This window comes from Mycosarcoma maydis, chromosome 2, assembly GCF_000328475.2.
Source record: "Mycosarcoma maydis chromosome 2, whole genome shotgun sequence".
NCBI lineage: Eukaryota > Fungi > Basidiomycota > Ustilaginomycetes > Ustilaginales > Mycosarcoma > Mycosarcoma maydis.
In genome coordinates this window covers 1,396,036-1,408,195 of record NC_026479.1, presented here as the reverse complement: position 1 = coordinate 1,408,195, position 12,160 = coordinate 1,396,036, and the positions used below count along the sequence as shown (strand labels likewise).

The window sequence follows — 12,160 nt, the reverse complement described above, 5'->3', positions numbered from 1 at the left end:
GCACAGTTTGTGTCGAAGAGCCAGGCGAGCACCAAGCATACTGAAGAGAAGGAGGGAAAAAAAAAACAAACCCCCCAGTCAGACAAGAAACACGAGAAAGAAAGAAAACGCGCCTGAGGCCACGCACGACGACGTGGAAATTGCGGTATTTCCCCTGAGACAAATTTTTTTCCTTACTGCTCGCTCGCGCTTTCTTTCTTTTCATCTTACGTGCCTCTCAGCTAACGGATGAAAGCTGCGGCCAAGAAAAGGATCGACAGATAAGTTAGCACAAAACAAACAGCCACGCACGACGCCCTCCGTGCACGTTCTTTCAGCCCCGAATTTGGCAGCAACTTGTGACTCGTCGCTTTCTTCAGTATGTTATCCAAATTTGAGCACAGCTGAGCACAGCTACGATGTCGCAATGGCCTTTGGTAGTCACTCATCGGTATCATGTGTTTGGAGAAAAGCTCCAGACTCGAGCTGCTGAACAAGTATCGGTACCATCAGCCTTCACTTTTACCATACATGGCCCGTCGCGCCACCGACACGAGATGAAGCGAGGAACACGCTTACAAATCATCATTCGTGATTCAAAGTTTTACTTTGAAATTGTTACCCTTCTGCGACCGAACAGATCAGTAAAAAGCGCGTGTCGTGTTCGCGATTCGCGATTCGTGATTCACGATTGACGATTCTTGATTCACGCTGGTAATTCACGAATCGTGATTGTGACTTAGCTTCACGCTTGCAAAGCTCGAGTCGGCGGGGTTGATTGAATTACTCACGCTGTAAGTTGCTTTGCTGCGTTCGGAGCGTCAGGGTCCGATCTGCATTCAAGATTCCCAGTTTGGCTCGCACGGATCTACACTTGAAAGTCTACTGTGCTTATCGTCATCCATATACTAGCCTTTGACTTGGTTCCCGTTCCGAGCGCACCTACATTACGTACCAATCCACAAAATGGGCTGCTTCTCATTCTTCAGCAAGAACAGAGGCGGAAGCGATGCCGGTTCCATCAAGACTGAAAGCACCCTCGTCGAAGCCGCTTTCGACTCTGAAAAAGCGCGCAAGTCGGATGCCGCTGCTGTTCTTCCAACGGTCAAGCGCGACCTTACAGGTCCACGACTCTCCGCCTTGCGAAAGCTGATGGAGCAAGAAGAGCTCGACTTCTATCTCGTACCCACAGACGATGCACATGCGACTGAGTACACTGCTGCTTCAGAAATGCGGCGTGTGTGGATCTCTGGCTTCACTGGCTCGGCAGGCACAGCCGTCGTCGGCAAGGACTCAGCTCATCTCTTTGCAGATGGTCGATACCATATTCAGGCGGCTGAACAGCTCGATGACAACTGGACGCTACACAAGGTTGGCGTAAGCGGCGTGCTCGACTGGCCTGCGTGGCTGATTGAGCAGGCTGAGGAAGGCACCAAGGTTGGCCTCGACCCCGCTCTTACCAGTTACACTCAGGGCAAGTCGCTCGTCGCTTCACTGCAGCAGAAGCAAGCCTCTGCTGTTTTTCCTTCCCGTAATCTTGTGGATGTCGCCTGGGGCTCTGACCGCCCCGCGCCTGTTGCCTTTCCCATCTATGAACATGAGCTCAAGTATGCCGGCAAGCCTGCGACGGCCAAGATCGAGGATGTCCAGAAGGACCTGCAGGTGCAACCGGCTAGCTCTGCCTACTTCATCTCTGCACTGGACGAAGTTGCGTGGCTGCTCAACCTGCGGGGTGCATCCATCCCTTGTCACCCTGTCTTCCCCGCCTACCTTCTGATCGCATCGGACCGATCGACGCTCTTCATCCGCAGCGAGCTTCTTCCAGCAGGCACCACTACTGACAAGTACGTTCGCGATACGCTCAATATCAACGTTGAACCTTACGACTCGGTTTGGGAGTATCTGTCTCGTTGGTCTTCCGAAGGGTCAGATGGCCAAAAGCTCATCTCTGGCGAGAAACTATCTTATGCGGTGGCCAACGCAGTAGGGGATGAAAAGCTGGCCTTGTTGGATCCATGGCCAGTCGCACTGCGCAAGTCGATCAAGAATGATGTAGAGCTTGAGGGCTTCCGTGCTAGCCACATTCGTGACGGCGCGGCCTGGGTACGCTGGGCTGCCTGGCTCGAGGATCACGTCAAGGTCAAGCGAGAAAACATCAATGAGTGGGAGGCAGCTGTCAAGTTCCAAGAATATCGCAAGATGTTGCCGCTGTACGCTGGTGATAGTTACGATGCCATCTCTGCAACAGGACCCAATGCAGCGCTACCGCACTACGAGACTCCCGAAAAGGGCAGTCGCGTGATCGATCGCGAGACACCTTACCTTAACGATTCGGGCGCACAGTATCACGATGGTACCATTGATTGCACGCGTACCGTTCATTTTGGTCGACCGAGCGCCGAGCAAAAGCGCGCCTATACACGCGTGCTGCAGGGCCACATTCGACTCAGCGAGGTCAAGTTCCCCGCTGGCACGACGGGCGCACAGCTGGATCCTATCGCTCGTCACGCACTCTGGCAAGATGGCTACCAATATCTTCATGGCACAGGTCATGGTATAGGCTCGTTCCTGGACGTGCACGAGGGACCGCAAGGATTCTCGACCATGTCTGGTGGCTCCAAGCAGCCAGTGGCACTTGAAGAAAACATGGTGCTGACTAACGAGCCCGGATTCTACGAGGAGGGTCATTTTGGTATCCGCACCGAGTCGCTGCTGGCGGTTAAGCGTGTTGAAACGCACCGTGAATTTGGAGACGTGGCATGGTACGGATTCGAGCGCATCACCCAAGTCCCGATCGCCACCAATCTGGTTGACTTTAGCCTGCTTTCGTATTCCGAGGTGCGCTGGCTCAAGGAGCACAACGCCGAGGTGCGCAAGAAGCTGTTGCCACTCATCAAAGATGACAAGCGCGCAGTCCGCTGGCTTCGACGACAGTGAGCATGTCGCCTTGAAATATCACCTTGAACACCTCTGAGCAATCAAACAATCTTTTCGAATGTCGGCTGTCACACGCCAGGGGCCTAGATAGGAGATTCAAGTATCTATGCGCTGTACATCTCGTACTCGGTAACAGCTAAGACATTGAAAGAAACACACCTAGGCTATATCGTATACAGCTCTATGCGGGGTCGATGCCACAGGTTATGTTTCAGTTGAGCATCTGTCTCGGAGCGCGGCGGCGATTTTAGTATTCACATTAGTTAGTGATGATATTCGTGATTGAGAATTGGCCGACGCGTTCTGTGTTGTCGCTGCGTTGCAACATTCCAAGGCCCATATCGTGTATCGTGTGTCATGTATTCGTGATTGTATGTGGTGCTGATGCGAGCAGAAGCGCAGTTACATACGAGCCAGGAGCAGAGCCTACATGGATCTACAGAGCATGCTGGAGAACAACCAGCCGTCTCTCACTGCTGACGGAAAGACGAGGTTCGAAAAAAACCGTGGACGCCGACAGAAATCACGAATCACAGAATCGTGAATGTGAGCGCGCAAAGATTTTCTTGTGGGATGTCAGAAGGACAGGACAGGAAAAGCGTGCGTGAAGGACACTGCAGTAGTGCCTCTCATTTCTCCATTGTCTCTCGGGCTCATGTTTGCTGTGCGCTGTGTAGCTGTGCGCTGTGGGCTTTGGTTTGGTGCATGGGCCCACTCAATTGTGATTGGTTTGATTTCGTTAAGTTCATTTACGATTGTACAAGAATAAATAAGTTAGCATTAACGCCTGGTCTGCGCTCGGTAGCCACGAGCAATCCGTCGCGAGTTTGTTCATTCGTCTGTGCAATGTCGTAGCTGGCGTCGCTTGTTGGCTCGAGGCATGGCCGAGCTTGTGCGTTGTTGTGTAAAGTGACGCACGGATACTCATGACTGTTTTCTGCAAACTAGCTTTGATATCACAAACAAGCAAGTGCCACGATCTCCCTATCTCGGCGTTTCTTCGTAATCCTTTGTGTCACGAATCATTGCCACTCTGTTCGCTACGTGGCTTTGATCGCTGCCTTCTTCTGTTCATCATCCACCCCTCAAACTTTGCATTGTGGAGATACATCAATATGCGCTCGACTTTTGCTCTCAGGCAGATCGCCATTTCGGCGTCGCGCTCGTCAAGCCTAGCAGCAGCTCGAGTCGTAGCTGCTCCCAGTGCTGCCGCTACGCGGATTGGCGCTGTTTCTTCGGCGCTGAAGCTCGATCGCGCTGCTCGACTGCCTGCCGGCGTCAGAGGAATGGCGTCGGACTCCACCTCTGCTGCCGATTTTGACCCGCATGCGCCTACTGCGATGGACAAGATGGAGCCTCCCAAGCCAGGCGCTGACTTCAACGTGGTCATCATTGGAGCTGGCAACATCAACTTTGGCTCGGACGAAGGTCCATGGAACCACTCTTTCCGCCTTGAGCACAAGCTCGGCCCACGTCTCAAGGTGACTGCGCTCATCGACCCTTCTGCAGCACGCGCAGAAGCGGCACTGACCGTCAAGCGTAACTCGTTTGTGCTCTCTGCCTACAAGGATACAATCGTGTACCCCACATTTGCCGATTACGTTGCCAACGTCTCGCCTGACAAGCGTCCGCATGCGATCTGGGTGGGAAGCCCTCCTGCATTCCGTGGTCGTGAGCAGCCGGGTCGCGACCTGGAAAAGAAGCTTGTCGAGGCTTTCCCGGACGTGGCCATCTTCATCGAAAAGCCCGTGTCGACGGGACCTGTGTCGGACGCATTCAAGATTGCGCAGATGCTGGAAAAAGCCGACAACCTGGTGTCGGTCGGTTACATGCTTCGATATCTCAAGGTGGTTCAGAAGATGAAGCAGATCCTGGACGAGAACAACCTGAAAGTGATGGCCACCAATGCGCGTTACGTTATGGCGTATGAGCACACGAACAAGCCCGACTGGTGGGACAAGAGCATCTCGTGCGGTCCGATTGTCGAGCAAGCCACTCACTTTTGCGATCTCTCGCGCTACTTTGGTGGTGAGGTGGATCTGGCCACTGTCAGTGCGCACTCGCTCGAGTGGTTCGAGCCTGCCGGTCAGCTGAGCAAGATCCCAATCGATGAGAGCAAGATTGCCGAGGACCAGCGTATCCCACGAATCACGTGCGCCAACTGGAAGTACGAGTCCGGTGCCGTTGGTTCGCTCACCCACGCCGTCTCGCTGCAAGGCTTCAACTACTCGACCGAGCTCGACGTGCTCGCTGATGGGTACAGTCTGCGACTTGTTGACCCGTACAACGCGCCCGCTCTGTACTTCCGTCGCCCTGGAGATGACCACGAAGAAGTTGTGCGATACCAGAACGACGATCCCTTCTTCTCGGAAGTGAGCAACCTGATCGACAACATCGAGAAGGGCAGGGGTGCTAGTCCCATCCTTTCGTCGTACGAGGATGCCGTCAAGACCTACGCGCTCACGTGGGCCATCCGTGAGGCTTCTGAAAAGTCAGCCAAGAAACCCACCAACTAAATCTTGAATTCGCCGCGTCCAACGCCGTGCTTGTGTCACGGTCTGTGTATACGCGTGATTGTTCTACATTTAGCCTCGCCATTCCAATTGCCATTACATGACAACAGTAAATGAACGTAGTCCACAGAGTCAGCCATGGTGCGGTGAAGAACGAATGTGGCACGCTCTCCATTTTGCCTCGGTGCGACATTGCGATCTCGTCAGATTCAAAGGCTAATTGATGTTCAGCGTGGTGCGATTGATCGTGTGTGTACAGGCGTCCAAGTCTCAAAAGGGGTGCGGACCCGCAAAAAAATGACGCGAAGAAAGAGCCGAGTTGCATATCGCGGTGCACGGACCAGAATTGTGAATACGCCGAGGAGTAGATTCTCCACATGATCGTGTTTGGATCTAGGATTGTATCGTTCATCACGATTTGCGAGCTCGCGCTAGAGGAAGAGTTGAGCTGTAGACGCTCGGATCGACACTGAATATGGCATCGAACAGTAGCACGATCGACATACCTAGCTCGGTGGTGGTGCGGATCCAAAAGTTTCGGTTGACGCCGTCGAAGGCGGCGATCACAGCGCTGGTGTTCAAGATCGATCGAAAGACGCTTACGCTCGAGATCGAGGAAGAGCTCACGACCGGGTTGACGTGCGTGGAAGATTTAATCCAAGGTATGTCAAGACGAATCGGAATGTAGAAGCACCGGAGGATACCAAGCTGATCTGCAAAGTCTGCACAGAACTGCCCGAGAACTCACCACGCTTCTTGATCGTCAACTACAAACTCAACCATCGTGACGGACGGGTATCGTACGTGAGTATCGCCCACCTCGACCCACATTCGCAGATGAATACTAACCCAGCTCGCCAACGCGCGCGTCTCTCGCACACCCCAGCCTCTATTCCTCCTCTACTGGGCACCCCAAACTTCCCCCCTCGACCTCTCCACCCTGTACGCCTCAGCACTCAGCAACTTCAGCGTGAAATCCGACGTCGCCAAAGTAATCGACGTCCGAGACGCCGAAATCTCAACCTCACAACTCAACCAGAGATTGGGCGCCTAACATCCACCTCTTCATCCCATGTCCCCCACCCCGCTCCCCCCCACATCCTTGCATCCATCCGCAGTCGTCATAACACCAAGTTGCCCATCGTTGGACGTTTCCACTACAATCCGAAGACGCATCACATCCCCACGCACACATCATCCAAACCGTCAACGTGGTTCAATCGTGAATTGTGCCGTGTGCGTACGACATGTGAGATGTAGGATACAACTTTGACTGTTTCAGCGCTCCTGAACATTTAATGAGAATCTTTGCCCTTTTTGGCTGGATGAGACTTGTTCGCGGCCGAGGCCGCATTGGCGGGGTGTCTGATTTTGGGCGCCGTGGACGAGGTTGGCGCATGGATGCTTGCAGCTGCACTCACAGCAACGTGCGCGCTTTGCGCTGCTGTGCCGACCGCGACGTTGCCCTTCTTGGGCGCATCTTGTTTGGGCTTCTTGTTGTCTGGATTCGCTTTGCCTCCAGTGCGAGCCTGATCGCCTTGCGCAGGAGCCAGGAGCTTGGCCAATGCTCCCAAGTCAGCCGCGATCCTGGGCCTGCCCTTGCCACCCTCCTCGTTTGCGCCTACTTTGACGCTATCGCTGACACCTTTGATCGAGATTTCTTCTCTGCGCTTGTTCCACCGCCCGTACGGTGTGGTCGCTGGAGGAAGCTCGTTTGCCGCTTCCGCTTCCGCTGGTATGCCGCCGCAATTGGCTCTGCCAGCGATTCGAATCCCCAACGACGCCGCATTTGCTTTCGGAGCCGCGAAATCCTTGATGCCACCTTTGGCACCACTGGTGGATCTCCGACCTTGGCCATCCTGTCGCGCTTTGCTTTCTACCGCCTTTCGCCACGGCACCTCGCCATCAGATTTCGGCTTTCGACCATGTTTCTCCAGATGCGTAGATGCGTTGCTGTCTTTGCCCGCCACGTCAGCGGAAGCAGCAACACTGGGCTTGGCAGGCGAAAGCGTCACCCCCCAATCGTCTAGGTCCGGCAGCTCGTCGTCCATCTCATCATCGTCAGCGGCCCAGTCGAACGTCTTGGCATGGCTCGGCTCTGGCGTTGCTGGTACAACCTCTTTGGCTTGCTGTACCTCTTGGACAGAACTAGTAGCGGACAAGTGGCCAGGTAACTCCACTCGTGGCTGCGCAGGAGACGAAAAGAGATCGTCTTTGACAGCTGGGATGCTCTGCATTCGCTGGGCTAATGGTGTCTGCTGCAAAGCGTTGGATTTAGCTGGTTCGCATGCTGACGCGTTGGCTGCTTTGTTGGGCGCTGTTTTCTCGCTCAGATCGACGTCTTCAATCTGACCGACGAGTTGGTCGACGTGTTTGTTAGAGAGAGTGCAGCTGGGCAGCGACACGGTAGCAGCAAGCGAAGGCGCAGCAGCAGGCATCTTGACTTTGTCAACGTCCTTTTCCTTGCTCTGGCTTGCTCTTCTGCCTCGGATGCGTTCCGATTTGTCCCTCTTGAGCGAGCGCTTCTTCTCCAACGTGGCCGATTCGAGCTGGGGACTGCTCGACTTGACCTCCTGCTCGACGCCGATGCCTTTCGAAGTAGGCTTCTTGGTCGCCTTGCGATCTCGAGCCGCTTTGGGTCGGTCGTTCTCAACGTCGGCATCACCGTCCGAATCATCTGATGGGAGCTGCGAGCGTGCCGATGCTGGTGAAAGACGCTGGCCGTTGGCCTTGGCGATAGTAGCCTCGTTCGATGGATCTGTGCCCAGTTTGGGCGCCGATAGCAAAGGCGACCTCGGAGCTTCGTCGAGCTGTGGCGACTTGGCCAGCAGAGGATGCGTGGGAGAGGGAGTGCGGGATTTGGCATAGTTGATCAGAGGCGGTGGAAGCGGACCGTAGTTGGTGTTGCGTTTTTCCTTGCTGGAAGCCTTGGCGCGGTCGTGCATGTCCTGGAAGGTATCAAGGTCGTCTTTGCGTTGATCGTCGTCGTCTCCGCTCCAGCTTGCTTCGAAGGTGGAGGACGAGGGCAAATTCGAGAACAGAGAAGACTTACGAGGCTCGTTGGTGGGGTGAGTACCCCAACCAAAGGCGTCGAGGCTGCGAGAAGGCGGTTTTGCAGAAGAGGCGTGGTCCTCGTCCGAGGAAGGAGAGTCGCAGCCAAGAGCAGGCGTAGGTGGCACAACAGTGCCATGCCAGTCATCTTGGCGCTGGTGTTCAGAATCGTGGTCGGGAGGATGGATGCGGAATGTCTCGCCAACAGTGGCGGACGAGACGGTGGATGCAGGATAGTCTTCTTCGGCCTTCTCTTCGAGCTCTTGCATGACACTGATTTCCTGACCTAGGCTGAGCTGGAGACCGTTGGGACGATGGCCGGGTCGCTTGCGATCCAGACCGGTGTGTACACCGAGCAGATTGCTGGAAGAAAAGCCGGATCCGATCGTGTGCGAGGTGGTAGAGGTAGAAGAGGCGTTGGCAGTGGCATCGGTGTCTGCTGACGAAGCAGTAGACTTGGGCGCCCATATGCTGGCGCTTGTGCCGAGACCGGATCGAGCGTTGCGAAGGCGGTCGAGCATCGCATCGATCTGACCGTTAGCTGATTGGTGGGAGGAAGAACAAGAAGAGCCAAGGGCCAGAGGTTCGGTGTGGAGATCATTACGAGCGCATTTGAGAGGCGAGCCGATGGAAGCGTTGGGGGCGGCACGTGAGCGCAAGTTGAGTGCTTCGTTGAGAGGACTGCGGACATTGTCGGGACTTGGAGCCAGAGGTACGGGCGTCTTGAGAGGTGTCAGGCCGATACCGAGGCCGCTTGCGCGTGATGCGTCGCAATCGCGGGACTGGGCAGAGTTTGGATAGGATGGATAGTGTGGCGTAGCGGGTGTTTGAGGACCTCCCCGCTGCGAAAGCTTGAGTGGGGTTTCAGGGATAGGATGAGAAGCACTGAGGGGGGTGCGTGTGCTGAGAGACGAGCTGGACTCATTGTTACGAGCGGGGCTGGTCAGAGGCAGAGGCGAAGGGATCTTTGCTCCAGGTCTGCGAATGCCTTGAGAAGGTGTTGTTCGGAAGGGTGAGCTGGGAGCCTTGGACGAAGGTGAGGGAGTCGTGGTGGTGGTGGTGGAGCTATGAACGTTGTGTTGATCTGTTGGTGGTTTGGGAGGGGGAGTTTGTTGTAGATGCTCGTCCATCTCGATGCGTTCTAGCAAGGAGCGTGGCTTGGCGTCGTCGGCTGGCGCCCTGTTCCGGGCGGGTGTGATGGGAGATGGCTTGTTGGTTGTCTTTGTGGTAGCCGGAGGAGGCGAGGTATAGTTGGAGGATTGCGGTTTACGAGCATGTATGCTCTGGCTGGAGCCACGAATCCAGCCATCCTCGTCGGTCTCGAGATCGATGATGGGGGATTTGGTTGGTGACATGCTGTGTATGTCAGTGTATGGAAGACGCTATTGGTGTTGTGAGTGGATGTGGTGGTTTATGGTGTGCAAGGGCATGACTCCGGTGGTTGCGCAGTTGAGGTGTGATGAGCGCAAAACAAGGAAAAGCGAGGTATGAAAGCGAAAACTCCGAGGCGAAAGTTGCGACCACCGGGAGGTCGGAGGAGATGAAGCAATCAAGCACGACCCATGGCTTCGGACGAGGATGCAGGTCGATGACGGACAGCGGTGGCAGGCGTGGTGCAGTGGAGTGTAGATTCGGTGTAGATGTGGTCGACGTTGTTGGTTGGATGACCAGGTGGAGCGAGACAATCCTGCTACACGAATGGAGGCGTGAATGAAGTGTAACAGGAGCGAGAGCAACGAGGTCAAGAATCGCCCAACGTCGTATCTGAGCGCCGAAAACGGAATTGTGAATAAGAATCACGAATGGGATTTACTGTACGATCTACGATTTACGATTGAACCACGAACCACGAACCACGAACCACACGCCGACTCGCTCACCACTCGTGACTGACTGAGAGAAATATATTCACGATTGGAACTTTAGAACAGGGAAACGAAATCGTGCTGCCTCGTGCCTAAATCAATCCGTGAAGCGTGAACAACTGACCACCACCACCACCAACTCAATCTGTATCTCGTGTCGGATGAGCGTATCAGACAAAGGTGCAAGCAAGGGCAGGCTCGGATTGGTTGATGTGTGTGCTGCAAGTGAGCATGCATACAGTCGAGTGGAAAGCCGAGTTGCAGCCAGTCGTGAGTGACGAGTAAGTTGCGAGTCAGAGTCGTGAGTCGGCTGTGAGTCGCAAGTGAGTCCCTGCGCACACACATGACACCGAGCAGAGCACAGAGTAACTTAGCGTGAGCATATTCACGATTGTGATTTACTAATTAACGTAGATTAACTCACACTCGTCACTTGTTCAGCCAATTCAACAAGCCTCACCAGACTCACACTGCGTACGTGCTGTCGTGAGTCTTGATTCGGCTGTCGTCATTCACGACTGAGCCATATTCACATTTACGAGAAATCGTAAGTGACTCGTGCGACAAGAAGCCACTATGCTGAATGTGGAGGGTTGTGGATGGCTTCCTCGCGTCTCGCGTCTCGCGTCTCGCGTCTCGCGCCTCGCGCCTCGCTTTGCTTGCTTGCTTGGCTCTTGCCAGTCACGAGTTGGACCCTGCGTTTCGGTTTAGAACAAAGATTCACATTCACGATTCCACTCCCGACTCTGACGGTGACGTGCCAAAAAATACCACACGACGGCTCAGCTTCCAAATCGGAAGCTGCTTGAAACCACAAAGTCAAGCTTCGTGCTTGCCACCTTGCTTTCTTCCCATCTTACGCCGTCGACTGACCCTCTTGCTTCCCACTCTCGCTCTTGCTTCACCTCTCGATTCGCTTCCTTCGCATGCTATCATAGACATGCACCGATCAGCAGCGCAAGCTGTATCACCTTCGCGCTCATCCACCATGTCCAACTATGTGAACCAGCCGAATCCATGGGCAACCGACCTTCCAACTACCTCCTCTAATACACCTACCCCACCACCATCCCAGCCAGGCTCGTCTACATACAATGCCATCGTGGTTGACGATCCGCCAGATGAGCTGCCGCCTCCTTACTCGGTGCCGTCATCTGATCACGGCTTTTCGCAGTCGAGTTCTGAATCTACAATGCCCGCCTCCGCTGATCTTCCTTGCACCGGCATGCAAGGTCGCGATCAACTCCTTCTTCTCGTCTTCATCCACGGCTTCAAAGGTTCTTCCGACACCACCTTTGAGGATTTCCCGTCCCGACTCACATACAATCTTCAGGAGACCTATCCTGGACTCCACGTCAAATCCCTCGTCTACCCTACCTACGACACGCGCGGCAGTCTCGCCGCGGCCGTCGAATCATTCGTAGATTGGCTCATCGAGCAAACGGTCACGCTCGAGTCCAAACCAGAGATACATCCTACCACTGGCAACATTGTTCCCAACTCGGGCAAGGGTGGCGGCATGGGCAGTGTCAAAATCGTTCTCGCAGGTCATTCTATGGGTGGTCTTGTTGCCGTAGATGCTGCGCTTGCCATCGCTCAGAGCAGCGCAAATCAGCACGCAAATCTCGCCAGTGACACTCGCAGCAGCCTCAAACTCTGGCCTCGCGTCGTAGGGGTGCTTGCGTACGACACGCCTTACTACGGAGTACATCCGGGTGTCTTTAAGAACGGCATCAACAAGTACGCAGGTTACCTGCAAACGGCTCAGACCATCGGAACGTTATTTGCGCCTATGGTGGTCGGTCTGGGCTGCAA

General features: G+C 54.7%; 5 protein-coding genes across 5 annotated transcripts in view; 4 read left to right on the top strand and 1 right to left on the bottom strand.

The window, feature by feature from the left end:
• Positions 1-945: 945 nt before the first annotated feature.
• UMAG_01270 (putative aminopeptidase P, cytoplasmic) lies at positions 946-2,916 on the top strand (the record flags this gene model as incomplete). The annotated part of the gene is made up of 1 exon (XM_011388891.1): positions 946-2,916. The coding sequence occupies one exon, from the start codon at positions 946-948 to the stop codon at positions 2,914-2,916; it is 1,971 nt and encodes a 656-aa protein (XP_011387193.1).
• Positions 2,917-4,031: 1,115 nt separating this feature from the next.
• On the top strand, positions 4,032-5,432 carry UMAG_01269 (uncharacterized protein; the record flags this gene model as incomplete). The annotated part of the gene is made up of 1 exon (XM_011388890.1): positions 4,032-5,432. One exon carries the CDS (start codon positions 4,032-4,034, stop codon positions 5,430-5,432), a length of 1,401 nt encoding a protein of 466 aa, XP_011387192.1.
• Positions 5,433-5,904: 472 nt separating this feature from the next.
• On the top strand, positions 5,905-6,483 carry UMAG_10225 (uncharacterized protein; the record flags this gene model as incomplete). Its single annotated transcript, XM_011389009.1, has 3 exons — positions 5,905-6,091; positions 6,160-6,233; positions 6,316-6,483. 3 exons carry the CDS (start codon positions 5,905-5,907, stop codon positions 6,481-6,483), a joined length of 429 nt encoding a protein of 142 aa, XP_011387311.1.
• Positions 6,484-6,724: 241 nt separating this feature from the next.
• Positions 6,725-9,835, bottom strand: UMAG_01267 (uncharacterized protein; the record flags this gene model as incomplete). The annotated part of the gene is made up of 1 exon (XM_011388889.1): positions 6,725-9,835. The coding sequence occupies one exon, from the start codon at positions 9,833-9,835 to the stop codon at positions 6,725-6,727; it is 3,111 nt and encodes a 1,036-aa protein (XP_011387191.1).
• Positions 9,836-11,333: 1,498 nt separating this feature from the next.
• UMAG_15037 (uncharacterized protein) overlaps positions 11,334-12,160 on the top strand; it is a gene marked incomplete at both ends in the record, with an annotated part of 1,532 nt that continues 705 nt past the window's right edge. Inside the window, one exon of the mRNA XM_011389206.1 lies at positions 11,334-12,158. Within this exon, the coding sequence (XP_011387508.1) occupies positions 11,334-12,158 (825 nt within the window). The remainder of the gene's footprint in view (positions 12,159-12,160) is intronic.